The sequence below is a fragment of the Zophobas morio genome, unplaced genomic scaffold (genome assembly GCF_036711695.1).
Source record: "Zophobas morio isolate AGI-343-1 ecotype UQ-CSIRO unplaced genomic scaffold, CSIRO_AGI_Zmor_V1 ptg000314l, whole genome shotgun sequence".
Classification (NCBI taxonomy): domain Eukaryota; kingdom Metazoa; phylum Arthropoda; class Insecta; order Coleoptera; family Tenebrionidae; genus Zophobas; species Zophobas morio.
Genome location: NW_026972418.1, coordinates 94,518 through 109,793, shown reverse-complemented (window position 1 = coordinate 109,793; position 15,276 = coordinate 94,518). Strand labels below are relative to the sequence as shown.

At 19.3% G+C, this 15,276-nt stretch overlaps 1 protein-coding gene across 1 annotated transcript; it reads right to left on the bottom strand.

The window, feature by feature from the left end:
* Positions 1-449: 449 nt before the first annotated feature.
* LOC135119895 (TNF receptor-associated protein 1 homolog, mitochondrial-like) lies at positions 450-14,821 on the bottom strand. Its single transcript, XM_064044272.1, has 18 exons — positions 14,647-14,821; positions 14,507-14,588; positions 14,135-14,280; positions 13,095-13,181; positions 8,966-9,057; positions 6,519-6,603; positions 5,133-5,193; positions 4,178-4,282; positions 1,961-2,250; positions 1,752-1,915; positions 1,598-1,703; positions 1,435-1,536; positions 1,298-1,375; positions 1,151-1,243; positions 899-1,083; positions 727-844; positions 581-670; positions 450-524 (listed from the first exon to the last, which is right to left on the bottom strand). The coding sequence occupies exons 5-18, from the start codon at positions 9,040-9,042 to the stop codon at positions 498-500; spliced, it is 1,581 nt and encodes a 526-aa protein (XP_063900342.1). The 5' UTR covers positions 9,043-9,057; positions 13,095-13,181; positions 14,135-14,280; positions 14,507-14,588; positions 14,647-14,821; the 3' UTR covers positions 450-497.
* Positions 14,822-15,276: the final 455 nt, after the last annotated feature.

The following is a 15,276-nucleotide window of genomic DNA, read 5'->3' as shown; positions in this document are numbered from 1 at the left end:
GAAAAACGGTAATCAGGGGGCTCTACCGGAAGTCTTAAAATGTTAGCCATAATTCTAACAGACCACGATTCAACCGTTAGCAGACATAGTAGTATGAAAAAACGAGACCATTGCTAGTAAGTCGAGCCTAGAAAGAGACGCGTATGTCATGGTTGACCGAATAATAACGGCTCCAAGCGTCTATTGTAGTGCAAGGGGAGTTGCTTTTGGCGCAAAGTAAGAGTTAAAGAATTTGAACCTCCGCCCAGTCCTCCGCGGAAGGCTTTTATTAATACTAAGTTATAAAAAAAACATGTATACTTTTTGCTAACTAAATCAAATGTTTACCAGCCTAAATATGTACATTTCGTTACAAAACAACAACTTATGATAAAGGAAACGCATTTTTGGTTTATAAACAAAATTCAGGCAAACAACTAAACTTCAGTAGAAAGGTATAAAAAGGTTGTGGGAAAAATTTTTTAATGTCTCAAAAATCTAAGAATTTTCAATTCCAATTAGTTTTTCTTTACTTCAGTTAATTTCTGGGATTATAAAAAAATCAATTATTCCTTATAATATTAATGAGAAAAAAAAATACAGTGATAGCTTCCAATAAAGAGTTGATGGAAGGAAGTAAAGAACGGGGATCATCTACTAATCCAGCCGAGATCAACGCGTTATTAAACACCTTTTATTAATAATATATTAAACTTTATATAAAAAAACAAAAGAATATAAAAAGACTTGTAAGGCAAGATGACGAGCGAGCGCTTCATCTTTATTTCTGAGTTCTAATATATTCTTGATAAGATCGTGATTCAAATTAATCTCGAAATTCACTTTTATAGCACGTGTCCGCTTCCTGATTGGAGCACGTGAGTATCAAATAAAAACCGAGTCAAGGTAAAAACAGAACGAATCAATCTGGCGGAGAATACGACGCATGGCGGGTGATTCGTGGTCGACCACCAGCGCAGGAGAGGACGAGAGCCGGCGCGAGGGCTTCACACTTGTGACCTGTGGCCCCAAGGCGTCCTGAAACCAGCGGCACGCCTCATCCACGTGGTCCTGCTTTTCCGGAAGTTGCTCGCTGCTTAGCCCCTTCACAAGTTGTAATGTAAATAATAATAGTAGTAGCAATAATGATCAAAGCAAGCAAAAAACGAACATCGGAAGACTCCACGGATTTGAGCGGTTTTCCAGCAAACTTTTGAAGGTTTGTCATGACGATCTCATCCAACGGCTCATACGAAAACAAGACCTGCAAACAGGTCGATGATATGATAATAAAAATATAAACAGTCAGTAGGGAAACCGTATGGTCCTTAAAGGCTTCCAAATACGGAGAGGACTCAGCAGTTTTCCGATCGGAAGCTGAGATGTAATAAATTTCCTATTCGCGGATAAGGAACAACTCAGGCGGCAGAGCAGCAATGAGAGGAGCAGAGTAACCTTCTGGCTGTCCGGCATGGCATTAACGTACTCTTGGAGAGACATAAGTTCACCTTCCTGCCTGGTGGAAGACTCAAAGCGTAGCAATTTTGCAATGTTCGCCTATAATAAATAGTGAAATTATAAGAATAATATATAAAAATAATAAAATAATGATAATAACGCTATTTTCCGAGTCGGTGCAGACGCCCTCACGAATGAAATTGCCGAACTCAGCAAACCACGTGTCGTACATCTTTGGGTCGGATTTGAGACGCTCCTCAAGAAATCTAAAGGTCATTAAAAAAGAGGACAAGAACACAAAGAATAAAATCAACCTGATAATCTTATTGGACAGAACGCTCTTGATGCGCCCAATCAGGCGACTGTCCTGCAGCAGTTCCCGACTCAAGTTTAACGGCAAGTCAGCGCTATCCACGATGCCTTTCACAAACCGCAGCCACGTGGGGAGAAGCTTCTCGGGTTTCTTTTGGATGAGAACCTGCATAATAATAAAATTAGAAAAAAAGTAATAATAATAATAAACCTTCTTAGAGTAATGGGAAACGCCAAAGTCCATCTGACCCATGCCGAAGCGCTCGGAATTGGACGAGGGGAAATAAAGGAGGGCATTAATGTCAATTGGTGCGTCAGTGCGAAACAACACGTGGTATGTAGGGGTGTCCCACATGGCAGAGATAAACCGGTAGAACTCGTTGTGTTGCTCGGTCGTCACTTTTTTCGGGTCGAGGGTCCAAAGCGGCTCGACTGTATTCACTTTTGCTCCATTCACAGTCACGGGGAACCCCACAAAGTTGCTCATGTTTTTGACAAGATCTAAATTTCATAAGAAAATTTGAATATCGTTAAAATTAATGCTTTAAGAAATAAATTCTCAACTTTTTAACATCTAAAAATTTGAAATTTTATAAATTTTAGAATAAATTTTACTATCCACTTTTAGTATCATTAAAATTATTGATTTAACAAGAAAATCCCTAAATTTCTTATATCTAAAAACTTGTTAAATTTCTAAATTTTATAATAAAATTTATAATCCACTTCAAAACAAGTATGATCTTTACTAATTATTATAGCTGCTATAAAATTATACAAAATATTAAAAAATATCAATATATAATAAAAAGCATAGAAACTTTGTTTATATAAAAAATAGTATTCAGAAAAGTTTACTATATATTTATAAGTAAATTAATAAAAAGAACGGCAATTCAAATTCATATTATTATTAATGACATTGTTCACGTGGTTTGGAAACGTGATATAATGACAGATCCCCCACGTGGTACAAGCACGTGTCAGACTCCAACATACTATAATATCGTAACTATTATTATATATATTAATATAGAGATCAGCGTATTCCAATATTTATAAAAAAATACTATTATTTTATTAGATGTAACTAAAACTTTTTTTTTTTTTTAATAAATAACAGAATTTATTTAACAATAAATTATAAAAAATTTCAAACTACTATAAATATACTAAAAACAAATCAACAGTTGCCCAATTCATATAAAATATTATTATTATATTTTCCATTCTTTAAAGTTATATATAAAAACTATAGTGTTATAATAATAAAATTACATGTAAATAAAAAAAATATAAGAAACCCAAAAAAGTACTAAAAATAAGGCATAATTCAATATATTAATTAAATATAATTTTGTTGAATAGTAGAGAAAACAATAATTTTTAAAAGAAAAACAAATAAAAAAAACTTTAAAGTAAAAAAAAATTAAAAATAAAAAAATAAAAGTAAAAAATTATTTAAAATATTCAATAAAAATATATAAATTATACGATAATAAAAACAATTTTTTAGTAGTAGAAAATAGAAAATAATTAGAATAATAAATTCAATAGAAAAATCAAATAAATATAAAAAATATTTTTAAGGTAGAAAAAATATTAAAGAGAAAAAATAAAAACTTTAAAGTATTATAAGTAAAATTTAAAAATCAGCAATTTTCAAATAATAAAAAGTATAATTATTATTTTAATTTTTTTACTTTATAAATAAAATTTGTTTTATAAAAAAAAAAGTTAAAACGTTATAGGAATTATAAATAATATTGAAAGGAGATATAATTATATTTAAAGTCTTATATAAAAAACTTTATTTTTATATATAAAATTTGTGTTTAAAATAATTAAAAAAGTTTTTACTTATCAACAATAAAAAAAATATAAGCAAATTACAAAACTCTTTTAAAAAACATAATATTATTATTAATAAAGTTGTATTAATAAGAATAAAAATATAGATTGTTCATATAAGAAAAATATATAAAAATGGTTATTCCAGTATTAATATTTAAATTTATAAAAAGTAATAAAAAGTAAAATCCACAAATATATAACTATTGAAATAACAAATTAAGACCATGAAAAGTTTAAAAATAATATATATCTTTTCATAAAGTATAATTATAATTGTTATGTATACGTTCTATATTTTAATAAGAAACTTTAAAAAAAAAATAGTCACTGATAGAAAAATTAGTAACAAAAATATTTTTATAAATAATATATTCATATGAATAGTAAATAAAAAAAATCAGCGGATTTGGTATAAATCGGATAAAAAATAATTATTCCTTTTATATAATAGTCATAACCAAAGCTTTTTTACTTCAAAGTATAAACTTTTAATACTATCCTATACTTATTTATTCACTATTATCAATATTATTATAATTATACATATATATTCATATCAGGTTAGTGTAGTTACCAATAATTTTGCTTTCCTTAGCAAAATCAAGACAATCGTCTCTTAAATGAATTATAATTGTGGTGCCTTCATCAACATTTTCAGCTTCGGAAATCGAATAAGTTCCTAACAAGACAGAGTAAATATAAACTTTATAAAAAATGAAAAAAAAATTATAAAAGAAAATTCTTATATAAATAATACTTATTCTAATTATTATAATTTCCTTAAAAGTTTTCAATATAGATAAAAAAAATATTATAATAAAAAAAATTAAAAATTAATAATTCCATACAAATAACATATTATTTAATTTTTTTTAGCTTTAATAAAAATATATAAAAAAACGTTAAAAAAAAAACAAAAAATGTAATATTAATAACTTAATATAAATTTTATTTTTTGTATTTTATAAAAGTTTACAAAATTTATACAAAAAAAAGTTTATAGATTTAATATATATATATATATATATAAAATATAAAAAATATATAATTATTATCATAATAAACCCATAAAATAATATTTTAAAACTCCTTTGGAGTTTGTTATAATTATAAAAAAAATTACTAATAAAATTCTACTTATTATAATAATAATTTCCATGAAAATAATCTTTAATTTAATTTCCTATATAGTTTATGGGAAAAATAAAAAATATATATAAAAAATTATTATCCCGACAGATAATATTTTCTACATTTCCTTTTAAGATTAATAAAAATATATAAAAAGTACTAATAAACTAATAATTATAATAATAGTAATCCCATCTAAATAATATTTTTTAATATTTCTCTAAAGTTTCATAAAAAAATAAAAATTACACCAATTTTTTTATATAACTTTTCATTATAAAAAATTTTATAAATTTTATTATAAACAAAAGATAATATTAAAATATAAAAACTTTTCGACTAGATTTACTCATTAATTATATTTTTTTTATTAATATAAGTTTATTATAAAAGTAGACCAGTTCCATCTGATTTCCAACAATATCCTGTACTATTCGGCAAAGAAGATTTTGTATAAACCTTAAAAAAAATAGTATTTATATAAAAAGATCATCCAATATGATATATAAAACTTTTCTATTAATAAAATTATTAGAAATTTTAAATAATTATACATTATTTTATATGAAAAAATAATATAAAAAAAATGAAGGTCTTAGAAAATAGAAATATATAAAACATTGATAATACATAAAAATATATTAAAAAAAAATAATATTATACAAAAAATGCTAGTTACCAAAAAGTCATAATAAAAAAGTTTAAATTAAGAATTTATAATAAAAAATTAAAAAATTTTTATAAAATATGTTTTTAATGATAAATAATACAAAACACATTATATTTTTACTTATAAAAAATACAATTGTTATAAAACTAAATCGTTTTTATAAAATATATGATTTACTAAAGAAACTTAAAAAAATATTTCAAATAAAATCATAAAAATATAAAAAAAATCCTTAAAGATAAAATAATAACAATAACATATAAAACTTTACATTGAAAATCATAATTAAAAAAATATAACAATAAAAAATAAATATATAACAAATATAATATAATAAGTTTATATTAAATTATAAGTCGAATTTTCAAGTCAACTTTAGAAATTAAAAGAAAATAGATTATTTAATATTATAATAATTCATAAATAAAATTTATAATAAAGAAAACTTCATAATAAAATGTAAATTTTTATGAAGATATACAAATTAATTATATAAAAAAAAATAAATAAAATTAAAAATGATAATAATTTTAAAATTTTTTATTTATTTTATATTAAAAAAAATTATATTATAAATAAAAATTATCCTCTTAAGCTTCATTATAACAATAACAACAAAAAAATATATTAAAATTATTTTGAATATAAAAATTTCCGTTATACTATAATAATAATAAAAATGTAAAATTGTTTAATAAATTATAAAAAGAAAAAAAATATAAAACTGAAATTTTAATAAAAATAAATATTTTAATAAAAATTTTTAATATAAAATAAAAAAAATTAAAATTGTTATAAATAAAAATATTAATAATTTAACAGTTTACAGTTTTTTTTTAAAAAATAAATTATCAAAATAAAATTTTATATATAAATATAAAAAGTTGAAAATAAAAATAATTATCTAAAGTTTTATATTGATAATAACATAAAGAATATAGATAAATTGGATTTATAAAGTTATTAATAATAATTATGATAAAGTTTATGTTAGAATAAATATTAAAAAATATATATAAATTTATAATAAAATATAAAAGATTTTATAAAATAAGAAAAAATATAGAAATAATACAATTCGTATAAATCTATATAATAATTCTAGTAAACGCACCGTTACGGAATTTCCCACCATAAAGGTGGAGTAGAATCCGACGCCAAACTGCCCAATAATGCCCTCGCTGGATTTTCCAGATTCTATTCAAAGAAAATTATGAAACTGCCCAACAATAAACTCAAAAAAAAGATTATATTACATAAAAAATATTATAAATAAATTTTTTATGTAAATTTATATTAAAAAAACTATAAAATTCTCGATAATAAATTTTAAAATATTAAAAAAAAGAATCTAAATTTATAATAAAAAATTAAAAAATAAAGAAATTTTATAAAATTACTATTAAAAATGTATTTACAAACAATACAATTGAGTAACATTAATAATAAATATAAATAAAAATTTATCATAAACTTAATAGTAAAAATTATAAAATTTTATTGCAGCGCTATTAAATCTGGATGTATAATAAAATTGAATTAAATAAAAAATTAAAAAATTAGTAAAAATATATAATAATAGAATAAAAATTCATATTCTTGTTATTAATAAGAAAATTATAAACAGTAATAATATAATGATAAGATAAATAATTTAATAATAAATTCAAAATCATGAACATTAAAAAAAAAAAAATTGGAAAATTGTTACCAGTAAAATAGTTAATATAATTCGATTAAAAAAAATTTATAAAGAGATATTAATAAACAATTATATAATAAAAAAATTAAAATAGAGATAGATTGCTATAAAAAAATTGTATAGAAAAAGACAATTATATAAAGTTGTTACTAAAAATTAATTTATAATAATGATAATTTAAATAATAATTATAAAAATATACTAAAAAAAATTAATGCAATTAAAAAATATTTAAAATAAATTTTTATTAATAAATAAATAAATAAATAATAGATATAAAATTGTTATGGAATAATAAAAAATTACAAAATTGCTAATAAAAAAGTTTTAACAAATTCAATAAAATAAATAGAAATATTTTTATACAAGCCAATTATAAAAAATAGTACATCTTTAGGAATATATATAAAACTTTAAAATTTTTGTTATTATCAAATAAAAGAAAAAACTTCAAAAATTTTAAATATAAAAAATTGTTGTCAAAAAAATTTTATAAAAAGGATGCATTTGCATAAAAATTAAAAATTCATTAATATAAAAAAAAATATAAAAATTTCATTGCAATAAAAAAAAATTTTCTGGAAATAAAAATTGTAAGCAAATTCGATAGAAGAAAATATAATTTAAAAATAAAATAAAAATCATTGACTTATTACGTACAAGAAAAAAAGTGTTTTATAAATTTGATGTAATCAATTTATAATAATAAAATATATTAATAAAAAATATTAATAATTAAGCCTTAAATAAAGTAGAAAAAATTTGATATAAAACTTTTATCTTCTAGTATTAAACACAAATTTTTATATATTAAAGTTTATAGGCTTACAAAAAAATTATATTAAAAAAATAAACTTCATTCATTTTAGTAAACAAAACTGCATAATAAATTTCAAAACTACATAAAATTAAATTTTAAAGTAAAACTCAATATCAAGTTCCGTTGAATAAAATATTAAATATGCAATTTATAACTATTTAAAAAGTTATATAATCATAAAAAAATTTATTACTAGACAAAAAGTTTATAAAACTTTAAAAGCTCGTTATAATGATATTCAAGATAAAAATAAAATAAACATATATTATTGTAATAAACCAAATTTAAAATAAATAATAATTAATTTTTTTAATAAATTAGTAGAATCGTATACATTTTCATTATATTTTTAAAAGAAATTTTACTTCTTCCAAATAATAACTTAATTATTTTTTTAAAAATTTAGTAAACTATTCATTATTCTTAAAATAATTTATCATTTCATAAAAAAATTATATTTAAGTTAGAAAATATATACAAAAATTTAATAAGAATTCCTATCATATTTATGATTTCACTAATCATAACGTATAATAATTAGATTTTCTCATAAACTATTTTGTTTAATTCGTTATAATATTATATTATTTACTATTCCATAAAAAATAATACTCAAAAAAAAGAGGAAATGAATAATGACTCGCATAAAATATAACTTTTTTAAAAATAAAATAAAAAATTTTAAATTTTCTACAAATTCATATAAAAATTAATATCAAACAGTAAAATTTATAAAAAATATCAAGTTTTTGTCACTCAGATATACTAAAATTAATAGATTCGTATAAAATTTCTATTGACTTTTTATTCAGATTAATATATTTTAATTCCTTCCGAAATAATATAAAACGTCTTATAAAAAAGTGGTTTCCCAAAAAAAAACTATAAATTGATTTCTTTTAATAAACACGTCAATAATCCACACAACTTTTTACATTTTCTCGAAAAAAATAATAAATAATTTATCAAACCGATAAATAATTTCGTATAAAAATTAATTTTAACAACAAAAAGTCAATTTAATTTTATAAAGGTCCCTTTTAATTTATTCAAGAATGCTTTGCTGCCAGAATGAGCAATAGTGCCCAAATTCTGAATAAGTTCCTCGCGCGTCATCCCAACACCGTTATCCTGAATAAAAAATATAAATATAATTTATACTCGATAGTTTGAAAATAAATAAAATCTTATAAAGTAAAAAAATAAATATTAAAAGTTAAAATTTTCTAATAAAATAAATATAAATAATGAAAATTTATAAAATGCAGTAAACAAAGTTCAGCAGTTAAAAAATTTTAGTAATTATAATAATTTATAAATAAAAGTTCAAAAAAGAAAGCAAAACTAAAACATTTATATTTTATTATAAAGCAAAAAAAGTAAAGTAAAATTATAATCGATATTAGTAATAAAAAGCGTTCAGTTCTTAAAAAAACAAACTAATATAAATAATCTATAAAATATTAAGAAAAGTAAAAAAGACAAAATAAATATTTCATTATAAAATTCTTCTTCTCTATAAAATAAAAAAGGAAATTTTTTTTATGTAAAAATAATTAAAATAATTCAGAAAATAAAAAATATGGTTTACTATAAAACTTCTCTTTTTCAAAAAAAATATAACAAAGTGAAGAAAAATTAATAATACAAAATAAAATTAAAATATTTTTTTTCTTTTTAACTAAAATAAAAACTTTTTATATTTTATTTAACAGGAAAAACTATACGTCATAAGAAAAAATAAATTTTTAATTGATAATTTGAATAAAATAAAATATTTTTCCCTTTTTTCATAAAGATGATGATTTTATTTAAAGTTGGAATTTTTATAATAAAGTTTATAATTAAATTTTTCAGTAAAAGATTAAATATTATATATTATTAAAATAAAAATTAAATTAATTATAACATTTAATCCCATAAAAAAATTAATTCAAAAAAAAATTATTATTTTCCTACAATATTAACAAAAACAGTTTGCTACTAATAATGAAAATAAACGTAAAAGTGATATAAATTCAGTCAAATTTATTAATAAATCATTAGTAATAATATAAAAAAATTATTAAAACGTACTTTCCATAATATATATCTATAAAAAATTATAAAAAATGTTGATTATAAGAAAATTCAAAAATTATTTTATCAGTAATAAATTTATAAACAAGAAAATTACTTTAATTATTAAAACGTAATTTCTATAAACAAAAATCAATTAAAATAATTATATAAAATTGTATTTGGAAAAATATTTAATACAATTAGTAACTAACAATTTTTAATTCACTTAAAAATGTACGTAATTTTATAAATCTAAATAGATTCTGTAAACATCATATAAAAAAGTATTTATTTATATACAAAAGAAAGAATTATTTTCCAAAATTTTCTACATTAAATATATTTCAAATTATAATGAATAATTTCTTTAAATCAAAATTATTACAAAAAAATATAAAAAGTTCTAAAAAGGAAAATATAGAACTAAAAATAGTCAAAATGTAGAACTAAAAAAAAAAATCCAAATTTTTTTTTAGTTGATAATAAAAAAATTATCCATTTGCTAAAATAATTTTTAGTTTTTTAATTTAAATTTATAGATTACTAATTTATATTTATATGCTATAATAGTTTTCGGATCAAAATGAACAACAAAGTAAATGCATTTTTACAAAAAAAAAAAGCCTCAAAAAATTAATTTAAGGTAATAGAAAGTAATAGGAAACTAAAAAAATTTAATTAATTTAAATATATAACTTTATTTTTCATGAAGACTGCGATTTCTTATTAACTAAAAATATAAAAATTATCTTTGCGCAATAATAATAAGAAAATTATTAATTAAATAAAAGTAAATATAATTACTATAAAAAAATAAATTTAAAAATAAGAGAAATTTTATACATAACTTTTTTATTTAAATAATTACATACTAACTTACAAAGGAAAAAATAAAATAATAAATCGGAAAACTTATAATTATTTTCTTTCTATAGTACACTTTGCAAATCTCAAAATAAACATTTCTTTAAAATAATAAAATAAAAGTAAATTTAATAGTTAATATTAATTACTTTTCATAATAAAATCTAAAAGTTGAAAAAATTATTATCTTCATGGAAAAGTAAAATCATTACAATATTAAGAAAAATAAAAAAATAAAATAAATTCTGATGGAAAATAAAATTTTCTTTTAAATTTACAAATTTGTACAACTTTATTCCATAATATAATAATAATATATAAACTCAAATAAAGTACTTTTCATAACAAAGTCAGAAAAATTAGAAAAATTACTTCAAAAAAAGCAAAATAACTATAATAAATACTCGAAGTAAAAAAAAAAATTATTATTCACTACGTTTTTATATAAAAGTCTGTAATAAATTTTATATTAAAGTCTGCAAAAATTAGAAAAAAAAACTTTAAAAATTCAATATAACACTAATTAATTAGTAAAAATTATACATAATTATGTCGCATTACTATTTAAGAAAAGGTCTGTATCAAATTTTTAATTGAATAATTTTTATAAAGAATTATATTTATTAGTCCTTATAAAGTGTTTTTTATAATAAAGTTCATAAAATTAGAAAAACTAAAAATAATTATTATAAATTATGTTTTAATAAAAAGTCTGTAGTAATTTAGAAAGAACCAAAAGTAAATAGAGTTCATAATAATATTTCTAATGAAGTAATTTTTATAGTACAAGTTCGCAAAATTAAAAAATAACTTTAAAAAAAAATAAAATAATAAAAATAATTATAAAAAATTATAAAGATGGTTTCTTACGTTTTATATATAAAGTCTTTTCAACTATTTTAATTATATGAAATTTTGAAAAAAATTTAAATAATAATTTCTAATGAAGTATAACTTATTATAAAAGTCTACAAAAATTTAATAACACTATAAAAAAAGATTAAAATATAAAATATTAATTAAAAACTTTTATTAAGAATGTATTATGTAAAAAGAATGTAGAAATTTGTTAAAAAGTTATTTTTGAAAAAATTATAAAGCAAAATAGAAGAAAATTATAAAATTATATATTCCAAAGAAGTATTTTTCATTATGAAAGTCTACAAATATTAGAAAAAACGTTGAAGAATTATTAAAATTAAATAATAACGTTTTATAAAAACATTCTGTTGATTTTTTTAAATAAATTAATTTTAAAACATACCAAAAGTTAATAAAATTATAAATTTATGAATTTCGAGTAACAAGTTAGTAAAATTAATATTATTATAAATATTTTATACACACAAATTACAAGAGAATATTATAATAATTCATTGAAATAAAATTTTCTTTATAAAAAATTACATATTAATTATTTATAAAAACTTTATATAATTAATAAATTATTAAGAATTATAGTTCCGAAATTTTATTAATAATTTTTAGAATTCAAGAAAATTAAAAATACAAAAATAAACATTAGAAATTTCAGTAATAAATTTTTAAATAATATTTTGAATTTACTTTTATTTCAGTAGATTTTATAAAAATCTATTTAGTTCGTTATAAAGCATTTATTAATTTTTAAAAAAAAATAGAATTAGAATAAATTATATAAATTGAGTAATAAAATTAAAATAGTAATCTGAAATACATTTTATATTTATTAATATAATAATTTATTAGTTTCATTTGGAGTAGTATATATTATTTTGGATATAAACAAATAAAAAATTTAGTGATTAAAAAAATAATTACTTGAGATTCCATTTTTTAAATCTACTTATATGAATATTTAATAAATTTATTTTACGTATTTATAATTTTTTTATGTAATTAAAAAAAATACAATTTCCAATACACAAATAAAAATTCAAGAATAAAATTAAAAAAATAATATTATAGTTTTTAAATTTGATAAAAAAGTTATTAATTTCGTTTTAAATTAATTATAAAGTTTTTACATAATTTTAAAAAATTAATATTTAATACACAAAACACAAACTGGAAAACAAAATTAAAAAAAAATAATTTAAAATTACTTTTTATTATATTTATTTATATAAAAATTTATTAATTTCGTTTTAAATTCATGATAAACTCACAAAAAAACAGATTTTAAAATAAATTTATAATAAATGTTAAAATTTATACATAAATAAAACTAAAGAATAATAAACACAAGTAATATTTATAAAAACCTGAATTTCAAAAATCTTCTTCTCTGGTTCAACGCGAATGCTGATCGAAAGTGAATCGCTGCAATCCTTAGCAGCTTCATCAGTCAACTTTTATATATAATAAAAATAGTACCAAGAACATAAAAAGTATATATAATAAAATAGAATAATAAAAAAATAAATCTAAAAAATATTAATATTCATAAATTATAGCATAAATATAAAGAAAAAATACTTTTATTATTCATAAATTCAAAGATTTTATTATATTTAAAAAAAGATTAATGTATTATTAAATTAAATATTAGAATAATAATAAGTTTATAATGGTGATAAATAAAAGAATAAAAAATTTAGAGAAACAAATATTCATTACGATATAATCATAAGTAAACTCAAGTTAGAAGGAACTAACAAGATAGATTTAAAAGAAATTTAATTAATAAAATAACGAAACCTAAAAAAAAAACTGACAAAAATAAATTAAATAAACAAAAAATATTTTAAAAAAAAGCTAACCAAATTTTGATTAGGAGAATTCAAAAAATAATTTAAAAATATAAAAAATTAATAATTTTGAAAAAAAAAACTGAAAAAATTAAATTTAATGTAATAAAAATATTATTTCAAAAATTAAAAAATAACTAAAAAGTTAACAAAAATTAATTTGAATAAAAAAGTAAACGAAGCAATATAAAAGAAAAAATAAACACTTTTCGTCAAATTAAATTCAAAAAAAGAAGCGAAAAGATTTTATAATAAATTATATATATAGTCAAAAGTAAAATTTAACAATTTATAGTGTTTCAAAATTTGTAAAAAAATTCATAAGTAGTTTTCACAAATCAATAATAATAATAAAGTAAAAGTAAAATTTGAATATGAAAATTCCAAAACAAAAACAGACACTAAAAAAAAGTTGATCAAACTTTTTCTTAATCTGATTAACTAAAAGTAAAAAAAAAATAACAAATAAAATTTACCACATAAAATAATTAAAAAAACAAAATTCAATAAAAAAGTAAAAAAAATTAATAAAATTATAAATAAAATTTTAATACTTTATAGAAACGTAATTTTTCAAGGGCATCAGAAGCGTTTGAAATCAACTCACGAATGAATACTTCTCGATCGGAATAAAGAGAAGTCGCAACAATATGAAGTAATTGTTGCGTTTCTGCTTGAAACTGGAGATTTTCAGCGTTTCCTTTTAAATTTTCATTAATAAATATAAGGAATAGCTGAAAAAAATAGATAATAACTAAAGTGAAATTTTAGACGTTATATAAATATTCGTAAATCTTACTAAAAACTTAACGTTCAAAATTTTAATTTATATGTAAGGTATAATTTATTTTTAAAAAATAAAGCCTTAAAGAAAATTCTAAATAATGTAAAACAAGAATATACTAAGGTAGACTAAAAAAAATTACCTTTTATAATTTTTTCTTTAGAAGCACTGTCATTTTTCTTTATCTCTTCAACAACTTGAGCTTCAGGAATGGTTTCGTTAAGCTGAATGCATAAGTTATCATAATAAAATTTTTACGGGATGATAAAAAAAATAACAAACCTTGATACCCGCCCGAAAATTTGCAATAGAACTGCTGTGATAACCCGAAGCCTTAACTTTATTAAAAGCCGCAACCGATAACTTTTCATAATTTCTAATAAACTTCAAAGAAGACTTTTGTGAAATACAAAAGCGAAAGTACAACGGAACTGCCCTTCTTACGCGAAGCAACGAGTTAGACATTGCAAGGAAGTAATAAGTAAAACGTTTGAAATCACAAACATCATAGCACTAAAGAAAAACTTTAAGCTGACTTATCACGTGTTAGGTCACGTGCTATTAAGTAGAACAGTTTTTCGATTAATAAATAGTAATTTTATTTTAAAATTACGATGCCACATCTCTTTTTTTACTAATAAACCGCTTACTCACTTTTATCTGTTCTTTTCCATGCAATGGGTTTAGGATGATCAAGATTTTTATAGGATTAGAGCACTTAAGAATAAAGGTTATTATAAAGTGGAGTTTCATTGAAGGCTTTAAAGTTTATATATTATGTTTTTTGCTTGCTGGTGTCCTACCTCCTCCTACATCTTAATAAAAAGGTATTTTTACGAACTTTTGTTCTGGTGTTATTATCTATTTAGTAAAAGAAAGTTTTTTGGTTAAGTGGTAGTAATGAGACTGTTT